Raw genomic sequence first — 19,670 nt, forward strand, 5'->3', positions numbered from 1 at the left:
ATAAGCCACAACATTAAAACTTAATCTGGCACAACCCCCTCATTCCCAAGAAAACAGATTTAACCTGGTAGGGCATGGACAAAGGACCTATGGGGGTGTCCTGTGAAGTTCTAGGATATTGGTTTGTGGGTTCTGCAGCTGGGTCGTACTCTTAGCATGGGGGATTTTGCTTGGTCTTTAGAAAATTTGATGTCCATTAAATGGCAGAACCTAAAGTTTACCCGGAGAAGGTTATAATGTAATGAGATCATTAGCATTATTAACTTCACCTGTCAGTGCTGATAATTGGCCAGTATAATTTTTAAACTGTTCTTTAAAGTGCTGCAGGAAAGTCTTTTACAAAGAGTATGCCAGAGGCTAAAAAAAATTGTGACACAGAAATGGTGCTTTTGAAGGTGAGCTTAGGAAGAAAAAACCCAAAACCCTTTTTGTAGCTTTTCGTAGTTTTTAAATAAAGAGAAAAAGCTACAGGCTGGGAGCAGGCGAGAACTGCAGTACACTACACACAACGCAGATCAGTTACAAAAATGAAAAGGTTTTTTTTGGTTAAGATATAGGCCAGTCATAGGACCAACACATGTTTACAGGATGAGAGCAAAAGAAGTGAGCAGCTGTACTTTTAATGAACAACATTAATGGATGTATTGTGAAGTCACTGAAGTTATGGTTCCTTGAGCTAAAGACATTATGCAGCTGGTGGGTTGTGAAATGCCAGACGTGTCCTCTAGCTTGTGTTGAAAAATGGTAGTAGCCAATATCCCTGAGGCCGAGAGGCCTTGAATATTCAGCAGTATGTTTTTATTAGTATCAATTATGATGTGTCAAAAAGAAGTCAACAGTAACAGCTCAGTAGAGTAAGAGAAAATTTACTTTAGTACTTCAACAATGTTAGCTGTTGGAAACCAAAAAAAAGGCCTTATTTTTATTATTTTAAATCCAAAATTTTCCACATATGGGATAAAACATGGCCGAATGAATATACCCAACAGTGTGTGATTTTGCACCACGACTGTCATTTCACCACCACGTCCATGACATGACGCCTGGCGCGAACATTAAGGAGTCTTTAGGGATGTTTACGGCTGTCGCTACGTATTATTCAGTCATTTAGATTTTTCATGCAAAGCTGATTTTGTATGGGATGTTTTGTTGTTTTGTTATTTATAGGACCAGTACAACACAACCTATCGTAAAGAAGACAAAGAGGCAGTAGACATTGTTCATTCTGATTAAATAAGTGGAAATACACTGAGGAACGATTTTAGAACAGTTTCACAACTAATTTTGGTTACCTGGGACATAATGGATCTTTCTTTGATCTTATTAGATGCTATCACACTGGAAAATTATTTTAAATACCTAAACAAAATCAATCAACAAATTAAGGATTTTCTCTATGCACAAGCAAACTGAATGTTGCAGAAGATACAGCAGACATTTTTATGAATTCAGTTGTTTAGTTTGTTAAGATCCCCGTTAGCTCCTTCAATAGCAGTACCTACTCTTCCTGGAGTGTGACGAACTTTAATAAAAAAAAAATTTCATACAAAAAAGACGTACTACATTAAAAGAAAAAAAAGGCTCAAAAACAAGAGAACAACACAATTAAAACCAATAGCTCCACATTAAATATCTGTAAGAATCACAACTCACTTTTGCTTTTTAAATGATCAACTCTGACCAACATGCTCATCACACAAGATGTCCGAAACCTAACAAAAAATAACCAATTCTACTGACTATTCCCGTGTAATTATATATATAGTCTCAATTTTTTGCAAAAAGTTGTGTTAATTCCTAAGATCAAGAATAGTCCTCAGAGTAGTCATTTGAGGATGACTATTCTATCCAGCCTGTACTTTGGAGTCAGACGTATAAATATGTTTAAAATCTAAATGATAAAAGCTCCTTCTAGGATAATGTTGATTGTTTGTTGTTGTGAAACTAAACCAAACCAAACTAAACAAGGAGCTAAACTTAAGTTACATAAGATTATTTACTCAATTGTACAGTAACTCCTAACATAACTCTTGCATATATGTCTCTGATTTCTAGGAGTTGGTCAGTTAGCTTGATGCTAACACCTAATGAAAGTACAAATCTAAGACTAGTCATGAAATTTAGTTAATAATGTTAAATATTAAATCATCAAAAATACTTACTTCAGGTAATTCTAAAGCTAATGTTGAAATAGCATAAAGAAAAAAAAGATGGATTTTTGCTTACCAAAGAGGATTATAAACATCAACTACACTACAGATATTTAATATTATTAGCATACGTGTAACCTTTTCAGATGACTGATCATCAGGCTTATAGTGTCCACTTGGCAAAAAAAAAAAATCAAATGACCACACTTTGTGTGCATAACATTGTATCTCAGTTTAAGCACACCCCAAATAAAGCTCCCAGCCTTGCGTTGGACATGCAGTAAGCCTGTATGTCTACTAAATTCAGCCGTCACTTTCATTTTTAATTTTTCTTTCTGTGGCCATAAAAAAATATTCTCAGTTGGATTATTTACAAATCCCAATTTAAATCTGAGGGATTATTTAAAGTTGTTATTTGTGAAACAAAACCTGGAAGTCCTAGTTTTTAAAGGCTCTGGTTTATTTTGCTGTAGTCTTTGGAATCAACGTGTTACTTTCATGATGTAAATGTTCTCCCCGTGCCGAGTGCAGCAGGATCAATCCATTTTGCTCCCTGACACTGGCAGTCATCCAGGGCTTCACAGAAAGCAACAAAGTGACCTGCCTAACTTTCATTTGCATTTATTATGTGGATGAGGAAGTGCTGCTAACAAGTGCAAAAAAGCTTGTTTGTATACGCTTCCTCTTCATCTCATCTTCCTTGATGTTTATTTCTCAGATCAGTGCTGCTGACTGGGGACAAGCTGAAACAACATATAACCTCTATGAGGTTCTTTTCAAGGTTCACAAGGTAAGTTATGAGAAGGATGCTGTGATGTGCATCAGGGCTGTTCAAATTTTGATCACCTCTGTTTGCTCTCTCTAGAGATGTCGGTTTTCCTCTTTGAGCATGTAGTATAGTGATTCAGGGAGCTGTCTAACCAAGGCATGTACACAGAGAAGGTTCATCTGTTTAATCTGCGAATATAGAGAAATACTAGTGATTCCTTCTACTTACATCAGCTGTAGAAAGTGAAATAATAGCGTACCTTTCCCCCAGTATGTAGTAATTACAAGTTTGCATTACAGCTGTGGATGGCAGAGGACTGCTGGCTCCAGGCAAGGCTCTACTTGGGACTGGAGCATTCTCCTGAGCAGGACACGGAGTCTCTGTGCTTCAGTATTCTGGTCGGCCACGGCCAGAGCCACACCTTCAGGGTAGAGCTGGCCACTGACCTGGCTATCTGGGAGAAGTCCTTCCAAAGGGCGGTCTTCTTGGAAGTGCAGCGAATACAAGTGAGTACTTTCATATAAAATGATCTCGGACCCTTTTTGGGTATTTTCTGTTTGAATATTAGTTCGAATGGAGTGCCTCTAAAATAAAGCACCTTTTTCTCAGCTCAAAGGAGGAACGCGAAGTATTGAATGTTTGTGGAAATTAAGACCACAGCACAACTCTGTGTTTCCGTTGGGCTTTAGAGCCAGAAGGAAGATAAATAGCATCAATAATCTTGGATGATGACTAAAATCTACTCTTCCAAATGCAAACATGACAGTCTGAAAATTGAGCTTTATAATCCTTTAATACCAGCTTTATTGCATAGGAACATTACAGCACAATTGCATTTGTGTGTAATATTCCTGTACAATCGTGCACTGGTCCATTTAATTAACATAACAGAACAGCACAAAAATGTTAACATAAAATTTGAAAGCCATTTAAATCCTTCTGTAACACCTATATGATATTGCTATGGTCATTGTCATTGCACCTTTTGTTTTGAGGAAGTGACTTGCATTCATCATTTACTTCCTGTATTTATTAAAACTGTGTATATTATATTTGATACATGAGTTTTTGAACACCTCTTAAAGAAGAAGTAAAATCTGTGTTGATTGGTTAGATGGAGACAATGAGCTGGAAAGGATGTGCAGCAGGTTAGGATGATTAAAGACAGAGATAGAAATGGATGGAGTTAAGTTAGTGGAGTGCAGAGAAGTAGTAAGGTGGAAGCGAGGGTAGCTGTGTAAAGGAATGAAGTGTGGAAAGCCGTGTTTATCCAGGTGGCATACCTGTGATGGTATGAAGATGTCTTGAAGAGAGGACATGGCGTTTTTTAAACTTGAGTGTTTAACACAATCTTGGAGATTGAGAAGCTGCCAGAAGAGTAGAAGAATGAGACCAATTTTCAAGAACAGGGTTGATGTGCAGAGCTGTAGTAACTAGAAAGAGATGAGGCTGATTAGCCATGAAGAGTTGTTGAAGCTAGGTTAAGTGACACTCGGTGACATGCGTTAGGGCTTCATGCTGAGAATGAACAGTACAGCTGTGATGTTTGCTTGATGTTTGATGATGGAGAAGAATAGAGACGATCAGACAGAGTTGCACTGTGCCTTTGTAGATCTATAGAAAAGCTCTCTGAACCCCTTTTTGTTTGCAGTGGTGATGGACAGGTTAACAGATGAGACGAGACAGCGGTCTCTGTGGACTTTTACAGATGACACTCATGAAATCTGTAGTGAGAGTAGGAATAGAATACATGTGTGTGAATGAGAGGTAGGCAGGTGGAAAGGTGAACATGCAAAGTTGGATGAATTTAAATACTTGTACTCAACCAGCCAAAGCTATAGACAGTGCACAGGAGAGGTCAAGAAGAGAGTGCAGGCTGGGTGGAGCAGTTGGAGACAAGTCTCTGGGATGATTTGTGACAGAAGCCTAGCAGTGAGTCTAACAGCAGAAGGAGGAGGCCGAGTTGAAGATGTTAGGATTTTCATTGGATGTGACCAGAATGGACTGGATTAGAAATGAGTACATCAGAGGGACAGGTCAGGCCGAGCAGTTTAGAGGCTGAGATGGTTTGGACATATGCAGAGGAGAGATAGAGGATATACTGGACAAAGGATGCCAAAGGTGGGCCTGTCAGGTACACCACAGAAGATTCATGGCTGTAATGGAGGACACGGTAGAGGGTTGGCGTGACACAGGAGGGATAGGGGTGAGATGGAGGCAGATGATCCACTGTGGCAACCTCTAAAGGGAGCAGCCAGGAGAGGACGTTTGGAAAACGTCTAAATCAGTAAAACAATCAGTACTTTTCTGTGATATAAAAATCTAACACATTTTCTCCCCACTGGTGAATTACAGCCAATAACAGGCGTGTCTTTTTCTTTTGACCAAGGAAACCTTTGTTAATTCCAGTTTTATTATGAATAACCATTACTTGAAATCTGTCAAACATGTCAGATTTGTAAGTTTTGGGGTTTTTTAGTTTCTGTTTAAATATACAAAGACATTTACAAACAGTTATTTTAATAATAGAATTTCACCAACATGATTTGGTGTGTCGGGTTTGACACGGTGAGCAGTTAAGAGTTTTCGTGGCACAGATAGTGCAAATAAAATTGGAGATTGGATTTGGGTCTGAGGGAATCATTATTCAGTCGTATGGCTACACCAGGCTTAACATGCCACAACATTTTTGAATTCTCTGGTTGCAGCTCAGAAAAATGCCAGAGGCCTTACCTGCTTCAGATGAATTTGTCTGGCTTGCAAATGGGGCTTAACTGGTCCCCTGACAGTTCCATCCAGCCCATTCCTCCTCTCAGTTTGACAAACATGCACGGAGTTCTGTATCTTTCCCTTGATTTAGGGTATCAAATAGACCGAAATCCCTCATGGAGGCTGGTTGTCATCAAAGTCTGAAAAAGTTGGTCTTTTAGTTTGTGTCCAACAAGCTACATGATCATTACACATCGCAGGGCTTGGTGAACAAATGACAGCTGGGACAAAAAGCTTTAAAGGTCTTTGAACAGTGATTTCTTCTGATAATAATAAATAAATGTTTCCTTAATTCTTGCTAAGAGCAACACTTGAATTTATTTTCTGACACGAGCAGTTTCTCTCATATTTCAGGCCTGCTTATACTAATCACAGTGGTGTCTGCCTATGCAGCTACCCTTGGAAACTATTGTGATGATTGTCAAACCAGCGAATCACTTGTCTAGTTGACAGATGTGTAAAACACTTCTTAATTATAATAACAGATCAGTTCATTTTTTTGGCAACTTACAAGTATATGGATGTAGAGCTCATTGTAATTTGCTGTCTAGGCCAGCTGCCAATAGTTTGACTGCAACTTAAAATTAATAACTAAAATACATTCAGGTTTAAATGTTTCATCCTTAACATGCATAACAAAATGTTACAGCATACAGCAGGAAAACTAAAACCTTACTGTTTCAGACAAAGTGATATCACACAAAATGGGGAAAAAAAAGCTCAACCAGAAATACTTTGGGTGTAGGACCTGACAATGAGTCACACAAATTCTTTGTAGTGCATTTGAGCTGGCGCTATATAATGCTGCATCTTGGACACCTCCCAATGTTCAGACAAACCTCCCAGTGAAAGACACTTTATTTTCAGTCTTTTTTGGTTTTTGTAGATTTTATTGGCCTGCATGTTAATTTAACACTGATGTTTAGGAATTTAAAGCCATCGCCAGGCCACAGAAGCTCTGTGTTTTTGTGCTCGTTCTGTAGTGAAATACTTCAGGGGCGACTTTTGATTTTTCAAACACCTGCTGGTGTTTTGTCGTTCTCTTTGTGGTCGGCTCTGCTTCATCAGAGGGCAGATGTTTGGAGGTTATTTCTTTGATGCTGGCTAACTAATGCCAACTGTGAGCCGCACTTCATATTTAAAGTGGATTCACTGAATACTAAACCCAGATCCAGAGAAAGCTGCAGCTACCTCAGGTGAGGGCTGAGCGCATTTGGTATTTGGGCTGATTTAGCAGGGAAATAATGTGTTTGTGTTGCCTTGAAAGCATTTCCATGTGCCTACCAAAAATATATATATACTGTGTGTGTGGCAATGATGGACAGAGGGAGCTCTTTGATATTAAAATTGTGCCGCTTTCATTATCTGACTGGATATAACCCAACCCAACCAAACTCTAGGGCCAACTGCTTTTTAATAAATCTTCTTACCGTACCTCTAAAATACTACTTCCATAATCAACACGGTGTGTTAAGTTACCGCGATCGTGGCTCAAGAGTTGGGAGTTCGCCTTGTAATCGGAAGGTTGCCGGTTCGAGCCCGGCTTGGACAGTCTCGGTCGTTGTGTCCTTGGGCAAGACACTTCACCCGTTGCCTACTGGTGGTGGTCAGAGGGCCCGGTGGCGCCAGTGTCCGGCAGCCTCGCCTCTGTCAGTGCGCCCCAGGGTGGCTGTGGCTACAATGTAGCTTGCCATCACCACTGTTTGAATGTGTGTGTGAATGGGTGGATGACTGGATATGTAAAGTGCTTTGGGGTCCTTAGGGACTAGTAAAGCGCTATATAAATACAGGCCATTTACCTCAATATTTTCAGAGAAATGCATATCTCGCCATGTGTTACGAAAAAAAAAAAGGAAATTGGATAAAATCAGGGCAAAAGATGAATCTGCAAACCTGAAAAAAGAAACTACCTGCTGCAGATGAATAGTATCTAAAGGTCATGTTTTTAAGAAATAGAAAAAAATAGAGATACAGCTGACCCTTCAGTTACTGTTAAATTATGTTGCTGTCATGAAGCCATTCCTATGAAAGGTATGCCAAACACAACAAGTGGACTGAAAAAACAGCCGTGAGGAATCCTGATTTGGAATTTTTGGTTCAAAATTGTTTTTCACAGTGAATTTCCAAAGGTTTCATTTCTCAGCTTAATACCAACACAGTGAAATCACGCCTGGGTAAAAAAAAACAGAGTGGAAATGCCACAAGTCATGGATTGTCTCCCCCAGAGTCCAGACCTCAACATTACTGAAGCAGTGTGGGATCATTTTGAAGCAGAATGGAACAAAAGGCAGCCAGCATGTAACCAAAGAGAAGCTTTGAATGTCCTTTGAGAAGCCTAGAGAACTGTTCCTGAAGACTACTTCAAGATATGAACAATAAAGGTTTCGGGCTGTATTCTTCAACACAGTGTAAGGTATTGACTTTGAAGGTTAGAACTGTACAAACTTTTTTCTCTCATTCTGTATTTCCACGCATTTTTCTACACCTATTTCACATTTTCCAAGCAAAATACAAAGAAAAGAGGGGCGGTTCATGACTTTTGCACTTTGCACTTTTTTGTCAAGCTTGTTCCAAAAGTGACTCAGTCCCCATTGTTAAAATGCCCTTTCAATAGTCACGATCTTTAACAATAAAAAGCATTAAACAGCTTTACAAAAAGGAGTGTCCCCAAAATGACGATCAGTTGAAGTATTGACATAAATTAGCAGATTAAATATTAAATAAATGTAGCTAACTAGTTATTACAATGCAGCTTCAAAAGAATCCTAATTTGCACGAGGGTGCAATTTAATGTTTGCTTCAGACTTTTGTACCTGAGATCAAAACACAACACAGAAAAGCAGAGATGGGCTTTTAGCTTTTATGTGACACCGTTTATATGCACATATATTGTCTTTGTTTTTGTTTGTTTTTAATAAAAAAAAAAAATAAAAAAAAAAAAAGCCTTTTAATGTTGGCTCCTTTTTCACATGAACAAAAGTAAGTTAATCAATGAAGGTCAAACGAATAAAAAGCAATTAAGCCTAATATTTGTTTCTTGTGATAAATGTGCAGAAGCCTAAAAACTCATTGATAAACCTGAAGTCTCAGTTCAGTATTGTTAGCGTGTTTCTCTTTTCCCTCAGTCTTTTCAGAAGCTAATGTCCTCAGTCGGGTTTTATCCGTTGATGGCCAGTTCAAGAACCTTCAGTTTTTATTTCTATTGAAAGCTTTGTGTTTAGGATTGTTGTTATGTAGGGAGAACAAGGGCCAGCCAATGAGACAGAGTTATTAACAGCCAGGCTAAACTAGAAGTGAATAGAGCCCGTTGCTGCCATTATGTGCTATGAATCAACACTGGGAAACAAACTAATCCATGTACCCGAGCAGCCGTAAGTGGCCATGACGGGACGTGATTTGCTAAACATTTCATGTTTCACACGTCGGCTTCTAAAGCAGAAAAATGAAGCAAACCCAGTTCTTCATCAGTGTTACACTGATGTCAGTGACTCAGTCCCCACTGACCCCCATGTTAAAGTGCCCAAACTCATAAGACAGACAAACATGAATATTTTAACAGGATGAGCAAGTTATCAGTTTAGTTTTGTTTTTCCTATGAAGTAACTAAAGTTATGGTGTTATATGATTACCTGGCACTGAATCTACCAAGGAAGATCACTTTTTTAAAAAATAAATAAAAATACTGAAATTAAGGTTCAAAGTCCGATCCACAGACCAGTCGGTGACACCCCAGCGCCTGTCTTGGTTTCACACCTGTTTTAATCATGGCCACTTCTCGTCTTTCTCCTCTCTTTGACTTTCCACCGCTACATTTTGGTAAATGCCAATCCAGCCTATGGATTCCTCCTTGCTGATAAGAGATTTGCATCTTGCAGCCTCGTGTCTGGGAGTCTGCTGCCCGTTCTTTTGTCTTGATCTTGTGATATTTTCACACCTGTGCTTTCTAGACTGACAGTGACGTCCTTGACTGTCGTTTTGAAGTTCTTCTTCACAGCTCCAGGGATTTTTCTGTCATCAGCTGAAGTTGTTCGCTATGGGCAACCTGTCCTGTGTTTATTTCAAAGTCTAGCACTGGGTACCTTTTCCTTCAGATCTTCCCACACTGCTGTTCTTTATATATTGTTATGATTCTGTCTTTTTTGCTTTCAGACGAGCTGTGTTTCTGTCAGTCAGGTTTCTGGTCGTGTTGTATGCCTTTGGCTTTACCTGCAAACGGATGAAGAGATGGACTGAATGAAGGCTTAGCAGCAGTAGACTTTAATTTGTGACCAGTCCCTGCAAGAAACTCATCTGCTTGTTGTTTTTAACGAACTTTTTCACTATTTTGTGAAATAGTAAAATGCATGGAAATCAAAAGTTGATAGTTTCTCCTTTACTGTCATTTTTGTTTTGATTTTAAAATCAAAACAATAATAGACAGAGTATGAAATGCTTTTCATCTTTTGAGGGCACTTTAGTTTTGAAGTTAGATTTTTTTTTTCTGATCAACACCCTGGTGTTAGTCAACCACATTATGTGTTAAAAAAAAGTTAAAAAAAAAAATCAGCACTGCTCATTTCTGCCAATTTAATGCTTCAGCAGTGAGAAGTTATTTAAAAGTGATGAAGTTCAGTGTGATTTTCATTTAGTCTTATTAAGAAACTAATTGCTTCTAAAACAGAACGACTAGCCAGCACTCAGTTTTCCATAAATGTTATTGTTACTTTCAGCGCATTTATCACAAGGAACCTAAAGAATTCGTCTTCACATCAATGAGCCATTAAATTGCCTCTTAAGCAAAAATGTTTAAAGTGGAAAGCTCTTGTGGAGAGTGCTTTGTTAAGAAATCTGTAGTTGTAGCTGTTTCATGTCCATCAAGAGGTCTAAGCATAAATACTCCACAGACAGCTTAAGAAGCCAGGAGTCACCCAGGACGCTCTTCCCCTGTTTTCTCAGTTATGTTAACTTTCATAATTTAGTTTAATTGGCTTCTAATTTTTTATCCAGTCAGCACGTGCGAGACCAGATAGATCCCAAAAACATTTGACGCAGCACTTTGCCTTTCAATTTATTATGCCAGCATCTTATTTGTGTCTGCTCTCTCTAGTTTGTTTCACTGTAGGATCTTTACATTACAATATAAAGCGCTTTGATGCAACTGTCCTTGTGATTTGATGCTATATAAATCAAATTCAGCTAAATTCAATTGCTGCATAGCTTTGTGTAATGTCCTATGTAGACTTTCTAATAGTTGTAAGTCATATGGCTCAAATGTGGCATGCTAACAAAATGGGAACAGAGGACTTTGTAACTTCACAATATTACTTTTGAGAACAGGGCACCTTATTGGCACCAGTTCTCTGGTAAGTGTGGATTAAGCTGCACACTGTTGGTCTGTGAGCAGAGGTCCCACTAAAGGATGTCTGATATTTTAGTCAGAAACAGACTCCATGAGAAGCACGCTGGAGGTCATTCTGAATGACTTTGGCAGAGCTCGTCTTCACAGAAATGAGCCGATATCGGTCCTGCTGCTAGGTTGGTGCCCTACTATAGCTCTATCTAGCTTTTTTTGTGTAATGGGGCATTTCCTCCACATGCTTTAGACTGTGCTGGGAGACACAGCACCCCCCTTACAACAGCATGTATGCATTTTCCATCCAGGAGGAGTGGGGCTACCTGTGCAACCTGAATGGGCAGGAGATACCATCTCATGCTACTAGTAGTGACAAGGACGCCAGCAAAGATAGAGGAAAATCAGTCAGGAGGGATAAGCAGAGAGCAATGGTCTGTGGACACCACCTGCTAAACCCTTTCTGAAGGTTGTCTGGTTGTTGCCTCTCCAGTGCACACTGTCACTTTCTTTTGCAGCAAAGCCGGTGTAAAAGGAAGTGACAACAATAGCTCATACTTGCATTATACACAACCGTATGTCGAATAATTGCACGGTGCCAAATTTTTGGGTTGCATAAAAATTCACCGTTTGTAATGAACAAATTGTCTGACACTAAATTTTCTGGCGAATAACAGATGCTTTGGGTGTAAATATTAACAAATGAATGTGTGAGGGATATAAGAATATTCCTCTGGGATTTATAGCGGCTGGAATTGTTTGGCCATTGGCGTCTTTGTGTTGGAGTATTTTAATTGTGTGAACTGTGGCAGGATGCAGTGTGATATCTGGCAGCAGTGCTGCGAGAAATTTCCATCTTTTGACACATAATTCATTTTAAAGTTTGAATTATTTAGCCAGTACCTATTCTCTTTCTTTTCTGTTCTCTGCTTTGATGTTCGAGCTGAAAATGAAAACGTGGCTTTTCCTTTTTCCTGCATATTTGCGTAATTTTCTTTGTGTAAATGTCCGCTCCTTAAAAGTCAACAGCTGTCAGCTTCATCTTCAATCATGAATTCAGAAAGCTTCTAAAATGGGAGAATGTTGATTGAATATTAATGTGTTTGATGAGAATCAACTTTCTGATAAATAATAAAGAATCCAAAAAAGCATCTTATGAGATGACCTGCATCTATGGATTCTACTGTGGCCACTTGAAATGTTTACTTCTAGTGGGTTAGAAGCTGTGGATGAATTTAAATGGAAACCTTTTTTTATATATTTGGTCTCAGGAAAAAGACAGAATCAGCAAAACTAAACACATTTAAAATCGTTATGTGGAACAACCATCAACAGCAACGTGAGCACAAAAACAGATAAATGGCTTCTTTCTTGAACCATACACAACATTTATTAAATGTGAATTTCATTTCTGTAAATGTGGAACTTCAAATAAATCATGAAAAGCAGATAAAAGACCTGAACAGGGGAAATAACTTCAGTAATGGCACAGTGAAGATGATAGTCTAAGGCGACACAGAGAGGGAGAGAGGACCCAAAGAAATCTTGAAATGCTGCAAAAAGGTTTGTGCAAAAAAGGGTTTGATGGTGTTGATGAAAGTAAAATGCGAACAAAGTACAATAAAAACAGTCTTAACCTATAATTTAAACCTTCACTAAAGCTTCTGCTTCACTAGAGAAATTGACAAAATGTATAATAAAATCAGGAAAAAAAAAGGAAATGCTGAATTTTTATATTCTTCTTCACCATTCAAAGTTAGATTAATGTTTGTTTTTTCACCGAGTCAGACATCGCCTCATTTCCAGTAGTTAAATGGGGCACAACTGGGAAGTTGGGGCCTCCAGGTGTTCGTACAGTAGTTTTTACTTACTTTTGGAACATTTTTCATGGACTTGCCCGATAATACATACTAATAATACCTCTGATGACATTCTGTGTCTTAGTTTCTTACTTAGCATTAATTAGCAAATTTGTGTGCTTCGTAGCCACACAGTTTATGATTACAGCTTGCTTGCATCCTAAAAGTCACACTTGGCAACCACTAGCTTCAAAAACATAACATAGCACTGACCAAGCTTTAAAATATCGAGTCCTCTTGCTAGGCCATTGCAAAAAGACTGACATCAGACTCATGTATTTGTAATATAACTTGCACACCTCGGTGACATGTGCTTGATCAGGATTTAGTAAGGCAAATAAATCAAAGAATGTCACTGAAGTTAAACACGTTAAACCAGCCGTATGCTTCTGCTCATTATTGAAAAGGAAAACAGTATTAATATTTAATTCAAATCCATCCCCTCATCTGTACTTTTTAAGATGGAAATTGAGCTGCGGCTCTGAAAACATTCCTCACGTCGCAGAAAAGGAAAGCAGGATGGAACGAGGCCACTTGTTCGTTTTCGTTTTCACCACAGTATAAAGCACCTTCTGTGAATCAGTTTGTGCCGCATTAAATTCAGAACTGAATTATCCGAGGACTCGCAGATTTTTCCCCATTTGAACATTATTACCACAGTAATTCCCAGTTTCTTTAATTCCAGCCTCAGATTGAGGAAGGGGGAAAAGAACATTTGATTCACCTACTGCAATAAGCACAATCACAAGCACAGATGTCGAGTTCCTTGCTTAAAGCCAAAATGCAGTCGCCTCTGTCTGTATCATTTAGTTTCTCATGGAACTTTAAAATCTTCCACACAGCCATGTCCATTATACTCGAGAATTAAGAAAGTATGGCACATGTCAGGTCAGACTTTTCATGAAACGGCCAGCGGTGCCTTTAATTCTTCTACATTCCCACCCTTTCACCTCTGAAGTGCGGCCAGCCAAAGATAAAGGCTAAAAACACTATGAAGCCTTAGGGCTTTGGTGCGTGGGACCCTTAAGTAGGGACATTTATAAATATTACAAAGCAGAGCACCTGTCAGAAGCCATTTAAATCACACAGTCAGAATCTGAAATCCTTTCCGGGTCACCGTGGGAACCAGGCATAATTAAATGGCATCTTATTTCACTTTTGAACAGCAAACCAAACGTGGGTATAATACCAGCAAGCAGCATCTTTGACTCGACAATCTGAAAGTCTTGGGAAGCATGTATAATCCTTTTATGTCCGGAGAGCTCATGTGGTCACTGAGAGTTTAGAGTCATAATTCCACAGGACTCAATTACATTCTCCAGTTAATTCGGCAGATGCTAATTCCTAAGTCTAAATCACTGTAGAAAACCGTCTTACATACAGCAGCAGCATAACATTTTTATTCTGCACAAGGGAAGCTAAAATTACTAATGTCTCTAGCAGTTGTGCTGCTGTTTGCCAATATTCCCTTTTGGGAATGCGATGTGGTTTCTGTATCAAAAAACACCCTGGTAGCTAGGACTGTAGTGTCGGGATCAGCTGGTCCGTAGGTTGATATGCTGCTATTTTTCCTTACAGAGAAAAAAGTAATACTATTACTAGTGCATCTCATAGAATTAGAATATTGTTCAAATTTCAGATAAATATATGTCCCAAGATCACAACTCAATACTTGTTTGTTGCTCCTTTACCATGGATTACTGCAGCATGCCATGGAGGTGATCGACTTGAGGCACTGCTGAGCTACAGCTCATCTGTCTTTTTGGGTCGGGGTTTCCTTGTTGATGATGGACAGCAAACCATTTGGTAGTAGTTTTGGTGCTGAGAGCAAGTCCTGCTGGAAAAGGAAATCAGCATCTCTTTAAGGATTGTTAGCAGATGGGAGCACGAGGTGGTCTAAAATCTGTTATCACTCTGTGTTGGATTTGATAAAACACCAGGAGAGGACGTGGCACACTGGGTAAATTTTACCCTGGACTTCGAACACCTTGGATTCTGAGCCTCTCCGCTGTTTATCCGGTCCATCCGGCAAAATTTTCCCTGAAAAGGTGAAACTTTGGACCACTGAGTTCCTTTCCTCCTTAGCCCAGGTAAGACACCAATGATGTCTGTGATTCAGGAGTGGTGAAGTTAGTAACAGTGTAGCACCTTTCCCGAAGGCATCTGTGTTATGATGGCTCCTGATTTACGGACACCTGTATCAGTTGTAAAACTCTTCCTTGTTCTTGAACTTTTCTCAACAATCCTCTTAAGGCTGCAGTCATCCTTTTGTTTTTGTTTTTTGTTTTTTTTTTAAAAACCACACTTTTCTCTTCCATTAATATGCTTCGATACAGCGCTCTGAGCAAGCCAGCCTTTTCAGCAATGACCTTCTGTGGCTTACTCTCCTTGTGAAGGATGTCGATTGTCATCTGGACAACTGTCAAGTCAGCAAGCTTACCCAAGATTGTGGTTGCATGTATTGAACAAGAAGCACTCAGAGCACAAACCCTCAGCCAAGGCAGGTCAGTCTCTGGGCAGTATTTGCTTTTTAAGATTATAATGTTGTATTTTATATTCATTGTCCTTCTTTTGTTCTTTTTAAACACAGAAGTTTGTAGCGCAGTAAAAAGTGTAAGGTGACATTCAGTTCTTTCTCTTTTATTTTTTTGGACGCACTTTTGTGCTGTTGAGTGTAATCCATTATTTTTAGCAAATCTTTAAATAGACTTTATGTCAAAGAAGCCAGTGGTGTACTTGTATTATGTTAAAATGGGTGGCCAAGGAGTTGAGTGTAGCAGCTGCTTGAAAACAGAAATTCCTCTCATCAGTGAGATCTTAAGGGACATGGGCACAGTTTGATACACTGTGTCGCATTGTTGGTCCAAAGATAACGAGTTTGATGGCTCTGAGTGGATTTTTAAATAAAAAGAGTGCAGTTTTTGGCACTCAGTGTGATAATTTGTTTTTATTATTACAAACAGAAACAATCAGTTTTGTTTCATCATTTATTTAACAAAACAAGTTTTTATTATGCATATTTTTTCTTCAGAATAAAAAGGTCTCCTGAGGGTTGTAACAATCCCATTATGTAAGTATTGTGTAATCCATTTGCTTAGATACTGAATGTGAATGAGTGTTGAATGGGCAGGATCTAAACTACGTCTTTGCTGGTTGTCAGAGGCAAAGGTAATTTCAGATTTCTTAAGACTTTGTTTCCTCGTATTTTCATAATGACTTCGATTTCCCTGCTTCTCTAGGTGAAAATGTCATGGGTTTAATTAAAATAAACCCAAACTCTCACTGCGTTAACCATATGTTAGCAAAATGAAAAGGGAACCCCGAGTTCTCAGAATGACCAGTCCCACCCCTACAATTTGCCATGAAAATATAGCTAGCTCACACTTTAAGTGCCTTTGTAGTGAAGCTAAGTTTTCTCTGTGGACCAACATATTTTGCAGCGAGACAGGGCCTCTATACTTTTCACAAAGCCTTGAGGAGTTGAGGGAACTCTTCCCTTTAATTTATTTCAAGTCAAAAGGCTTTAACTTGGAACAATGTAAAGAAATATACATTTTGGGTCAATAAGTTTTTGCCTTGCATTTCTACCTAGCTGAAATAACCTGAAATTTGACCCTAACAATGTTGATTCACAGCATAATGGACCGATGGCATTAACCACAGCAGCTTTGCAGGCTTATATGCTACTCTTTGTTCAGTGCCACCTCACACAAACCATACGCTCTGGGGTGTTACTTCTGAAACCGGTATTAGCTGGATAAACCACAAAGATGAGATTCATTTTTTTTATCTATACAAGCATTTCAAAATGGGTTAGTTCAGTTTCACAACAGAATACTTTGAACAATATGAACAAAATTGGTGGTTTGGAGCTGCACATCATATTGCACCCCTAAGCCTTTCAGAAGGATGCATCTGGACCTGTCTTCAAAACACTGGATCGGATGCTTCCAAGTAGAAAAACCCAGTTCAGTGCTCATGGCAGCCACCATAAATGTGCTATCAGTCACAAAGAAGGGAATAAATGTATGGCATCAGGCCTTCAGCATGTATGCTGGGGGGGGGGGGGGGGGGGGGGGGGGCATAAAATCAACTGCTCCAACCCAACAATGTTTGTATTTAACACTTTTTTGCACTTTCCATGTTCACATGTGCACGATTGGAGAGAGCGCTGAGTTAAAGCACTCTTGTGACCCCAAACACGCTGTCATTGTAACAAGGAGAATCACTGAACAAAATATTTAATTCATGCGTTTGACTTTGCTGTTACAGTTAGAAGATCAGAGCACACTGAGCTCATGCGAGGCTCTGTGGGCGCTGCACTATCCAAACAGGCCAGACTGTAATGTCTTCAGGCACTGTGCATCGCACAAAAAATAAAAAGCCAACAATCGAACCGTGGGAGATACAGACTGGCTCGGTTAGAGCCGGTTCACTGTGCTTTATAGAATATCGCGCTTAAAATCAACTTTAAAAGATATTGTATTACGATAAAATAATATCGCACTCTATGCTGCTTTAAAACAGGCATGTGTTGTTAAAATTTGTTAAAAATAAAATCAGTGCAACTATTTATAAATATGTTTTTGATTAAAAAAAAAAAACAACAACCCTTACAGCTGTTAGATTTATAGCTTTGCAGCAGTAGCTCATCCCTGCAGGCCAGTGTAAACTTGCATTTCTCAGGCCACCTTGAGTCAACCTTTCTACAAACAAAGGTCAGAGGTATACGTTATAGAGGTTTAAGTTATGGTTTAAACAGCACATTTATTGGCCCCATGTTTACATAAAGTGTTGATCTAGTGTTACGTTTAAGACTTTTCTGCCTACACCACTTTGTGAAAGCGAGCTATGGAAACTATCAGAGTTTAGAATTATTTCTGTGGCACTCTGGACTTTCAAAACAAAATTCTTTGGAAGCTTGGTTACTGCTTTGCGTCTGTGGTTAGTCGGTTATTTGACACGACTGTGCTGCAAAGCTATTCAACGATGAAGGTAACAGTTTTGATTGGCTGTTTACTGTTAAATTGAACCAGAGGACTGTTGAAAATACCATTTCAGAGGATCAGTCCTCAATGCCGATGTTATTTGTTGTGTACTGCTCATGTAGAACAAACCATTAGCTCCAAATTTAAGACCTGTTTTACAGGGTTTCTGTGCTGTATTATCTGGAAATATTGTCTAATCTTGCGCATTAATCTCGAACAGATTCTATCTATATCCACAGAGAAAGACTGGCAGCAGGAAAATAAATTAAAGAATGATTCAGCCTGCTGATTTTACAAATATTTCTCATAAAAATAGAACCTTGTGCTGTGTAACCTTCTGTTATGTTCAGTTCTCAAACCTGGAGAAAGGCATCAGGGCAACTCTGGCTCAGAAATGGGCACTGCAATGTTGAGAAAAAGATAATAGTCAGCCAGAGGCAGTTTTCAACCAACTCATGCAGATGTTATCTTTGCATTTTAAAAGCTTAAAAAAAATCTACTTGTGAAAAGTATGTAATTACTGTCAAGAAATGTGAAGCTTGCTCTGTCTGCTTCTGTCTGAAATCAAGGATCCATTGTTTCAGAAGTAACTTGGACATAGAAATTGTAACTAAATAAGGAAGACGGCACTCACCAGGCAATTATTTGCATTGAAATAATGCATGCAGAGAACAGTGAATATTATATGCAGTAATCCAGAAGGGTCAATTACTGATCATTCATTCATACATGTTAAAGATCCTGCTGTATGCAGCTGATAGTTGCCAAGTTTCAATAACATAATATCATTATTATAAATAACAATGTTAATGGCAGATGATTTGTGGGTGAAATGTGTCCTATTGAGTAGAGCCATACAAAGATTAAATTGTTAACTTGGCGGCGGGTGCTTAAGATGCAGGGCATTAATTTGATTGTCCAGGTTTCGTGTCCTCTATGCAGCCTGTGCTACATGATTGATGTGACCAGTACAGTAGGCTGACAAAGGGGTACACAAGCAAAGGGAAGACAGTCAGGAAGTTCTGTGAATGTTAATGTATTTGCTTGCGGTCGACATCAAAAGGCATGGACACATTCGTACATTAACTGGCCGTGTTTTTCCAGCACAGAAGCAAACCCAAACTGCAGGACGGATGAAGAATAGACCTGATTTCATTCTCTCTTCTTTGCTTTAACAATATCCCGTTCCTCTGCTGTGCCAGACATTAGCTTCAAAGGGGAGCGATAATATGCAGGGGTGTTTGATGCTGCAGTCACACAGTCAGCTCTTTGCCAGCTAATGATTGGCTGAATCCGCTCTTGATGTAACATCAGTGTCAATTGTCAAATTGCGAGTGACATTCAGGACAGCCTGAAATCCAGGCTAAACAACTAGACTGACACACATCTCTAACAATGCAATCTGATGTCAAACCGCTGATTGATGCCCAACATTTCTGCATGTATTTGAATGGCATTATGAATACAGGTAACCTCTCTCTTTGGCAGTTTGGACAGGGCATTGAAACACTTTATATACTCAATGCTTCTGACCAAGGTGAGGCTGCATGGGCAGTTTCCCTCCCTATTAGTATGAAACCAAACATAAATATGGTAATGTAGCATTTTTTCAGTCTTTAATGATGCAAATGTGGGACACTGTCCTTTGGGAAGCCAATGAAAGTGATGAAGGGTTTCAATTTGCCTGTGAATCTCTGTTCTCCAGCCAATTAGGCGAGCCTCCTGTGGTTTCTGAGGAGCACTCAGCAGAATCCAACGTATACTAACCTTCAAACTGACTGGATCAGGGCATTACATAAACACTGC

The 19,670-nt window shown here is 39.1% G+C and overlaps 1 protein-coding gene across 3 annotated transcripts in view; it reads left to right on the plus strand.

Annotated features, from left to right (window-relative positions):
• Window positions 1-19,670, plus strand: part of sntg2 (syntrophin, gamma 2) — a 109,992-nt gene that overhangs the window by 79,743 nt on the left and 10,579 nt on the right. For all 3 annotated transcript variants that reach the window (XM_040023622.1, XM_040023623.1, XM_040023624.1), the window contains 2 exons: window positions 2,869-2,940; window positions 3,219-3,425. In XM_040023622.1, the coding sequence (XP_039879556.1) occupies window positions 2,869-2,940; window positions 3,219-3,425 (279 nt within the window). The remainder of the gene's footprint in view (window positions 1-2,868; window positions 2,941-3,218; window positions 3,426-19,670) is intronic.

Source organism: Simochromis diagramma, unplaced genomic scaffold (genome assembly GCF_900408965.1).
Source record: "Simochromis diagramma unplaced genomic scaffold, fSimDia1.1 OVJJ01000303.1, whole genome shotgun sequence".
Lineage (NCBI taxonomy): Eukaryota > Metazoa > Chordata > Actinopteri > Cichliformes > Cichlidae > Simochromis > Simochromis diagramma.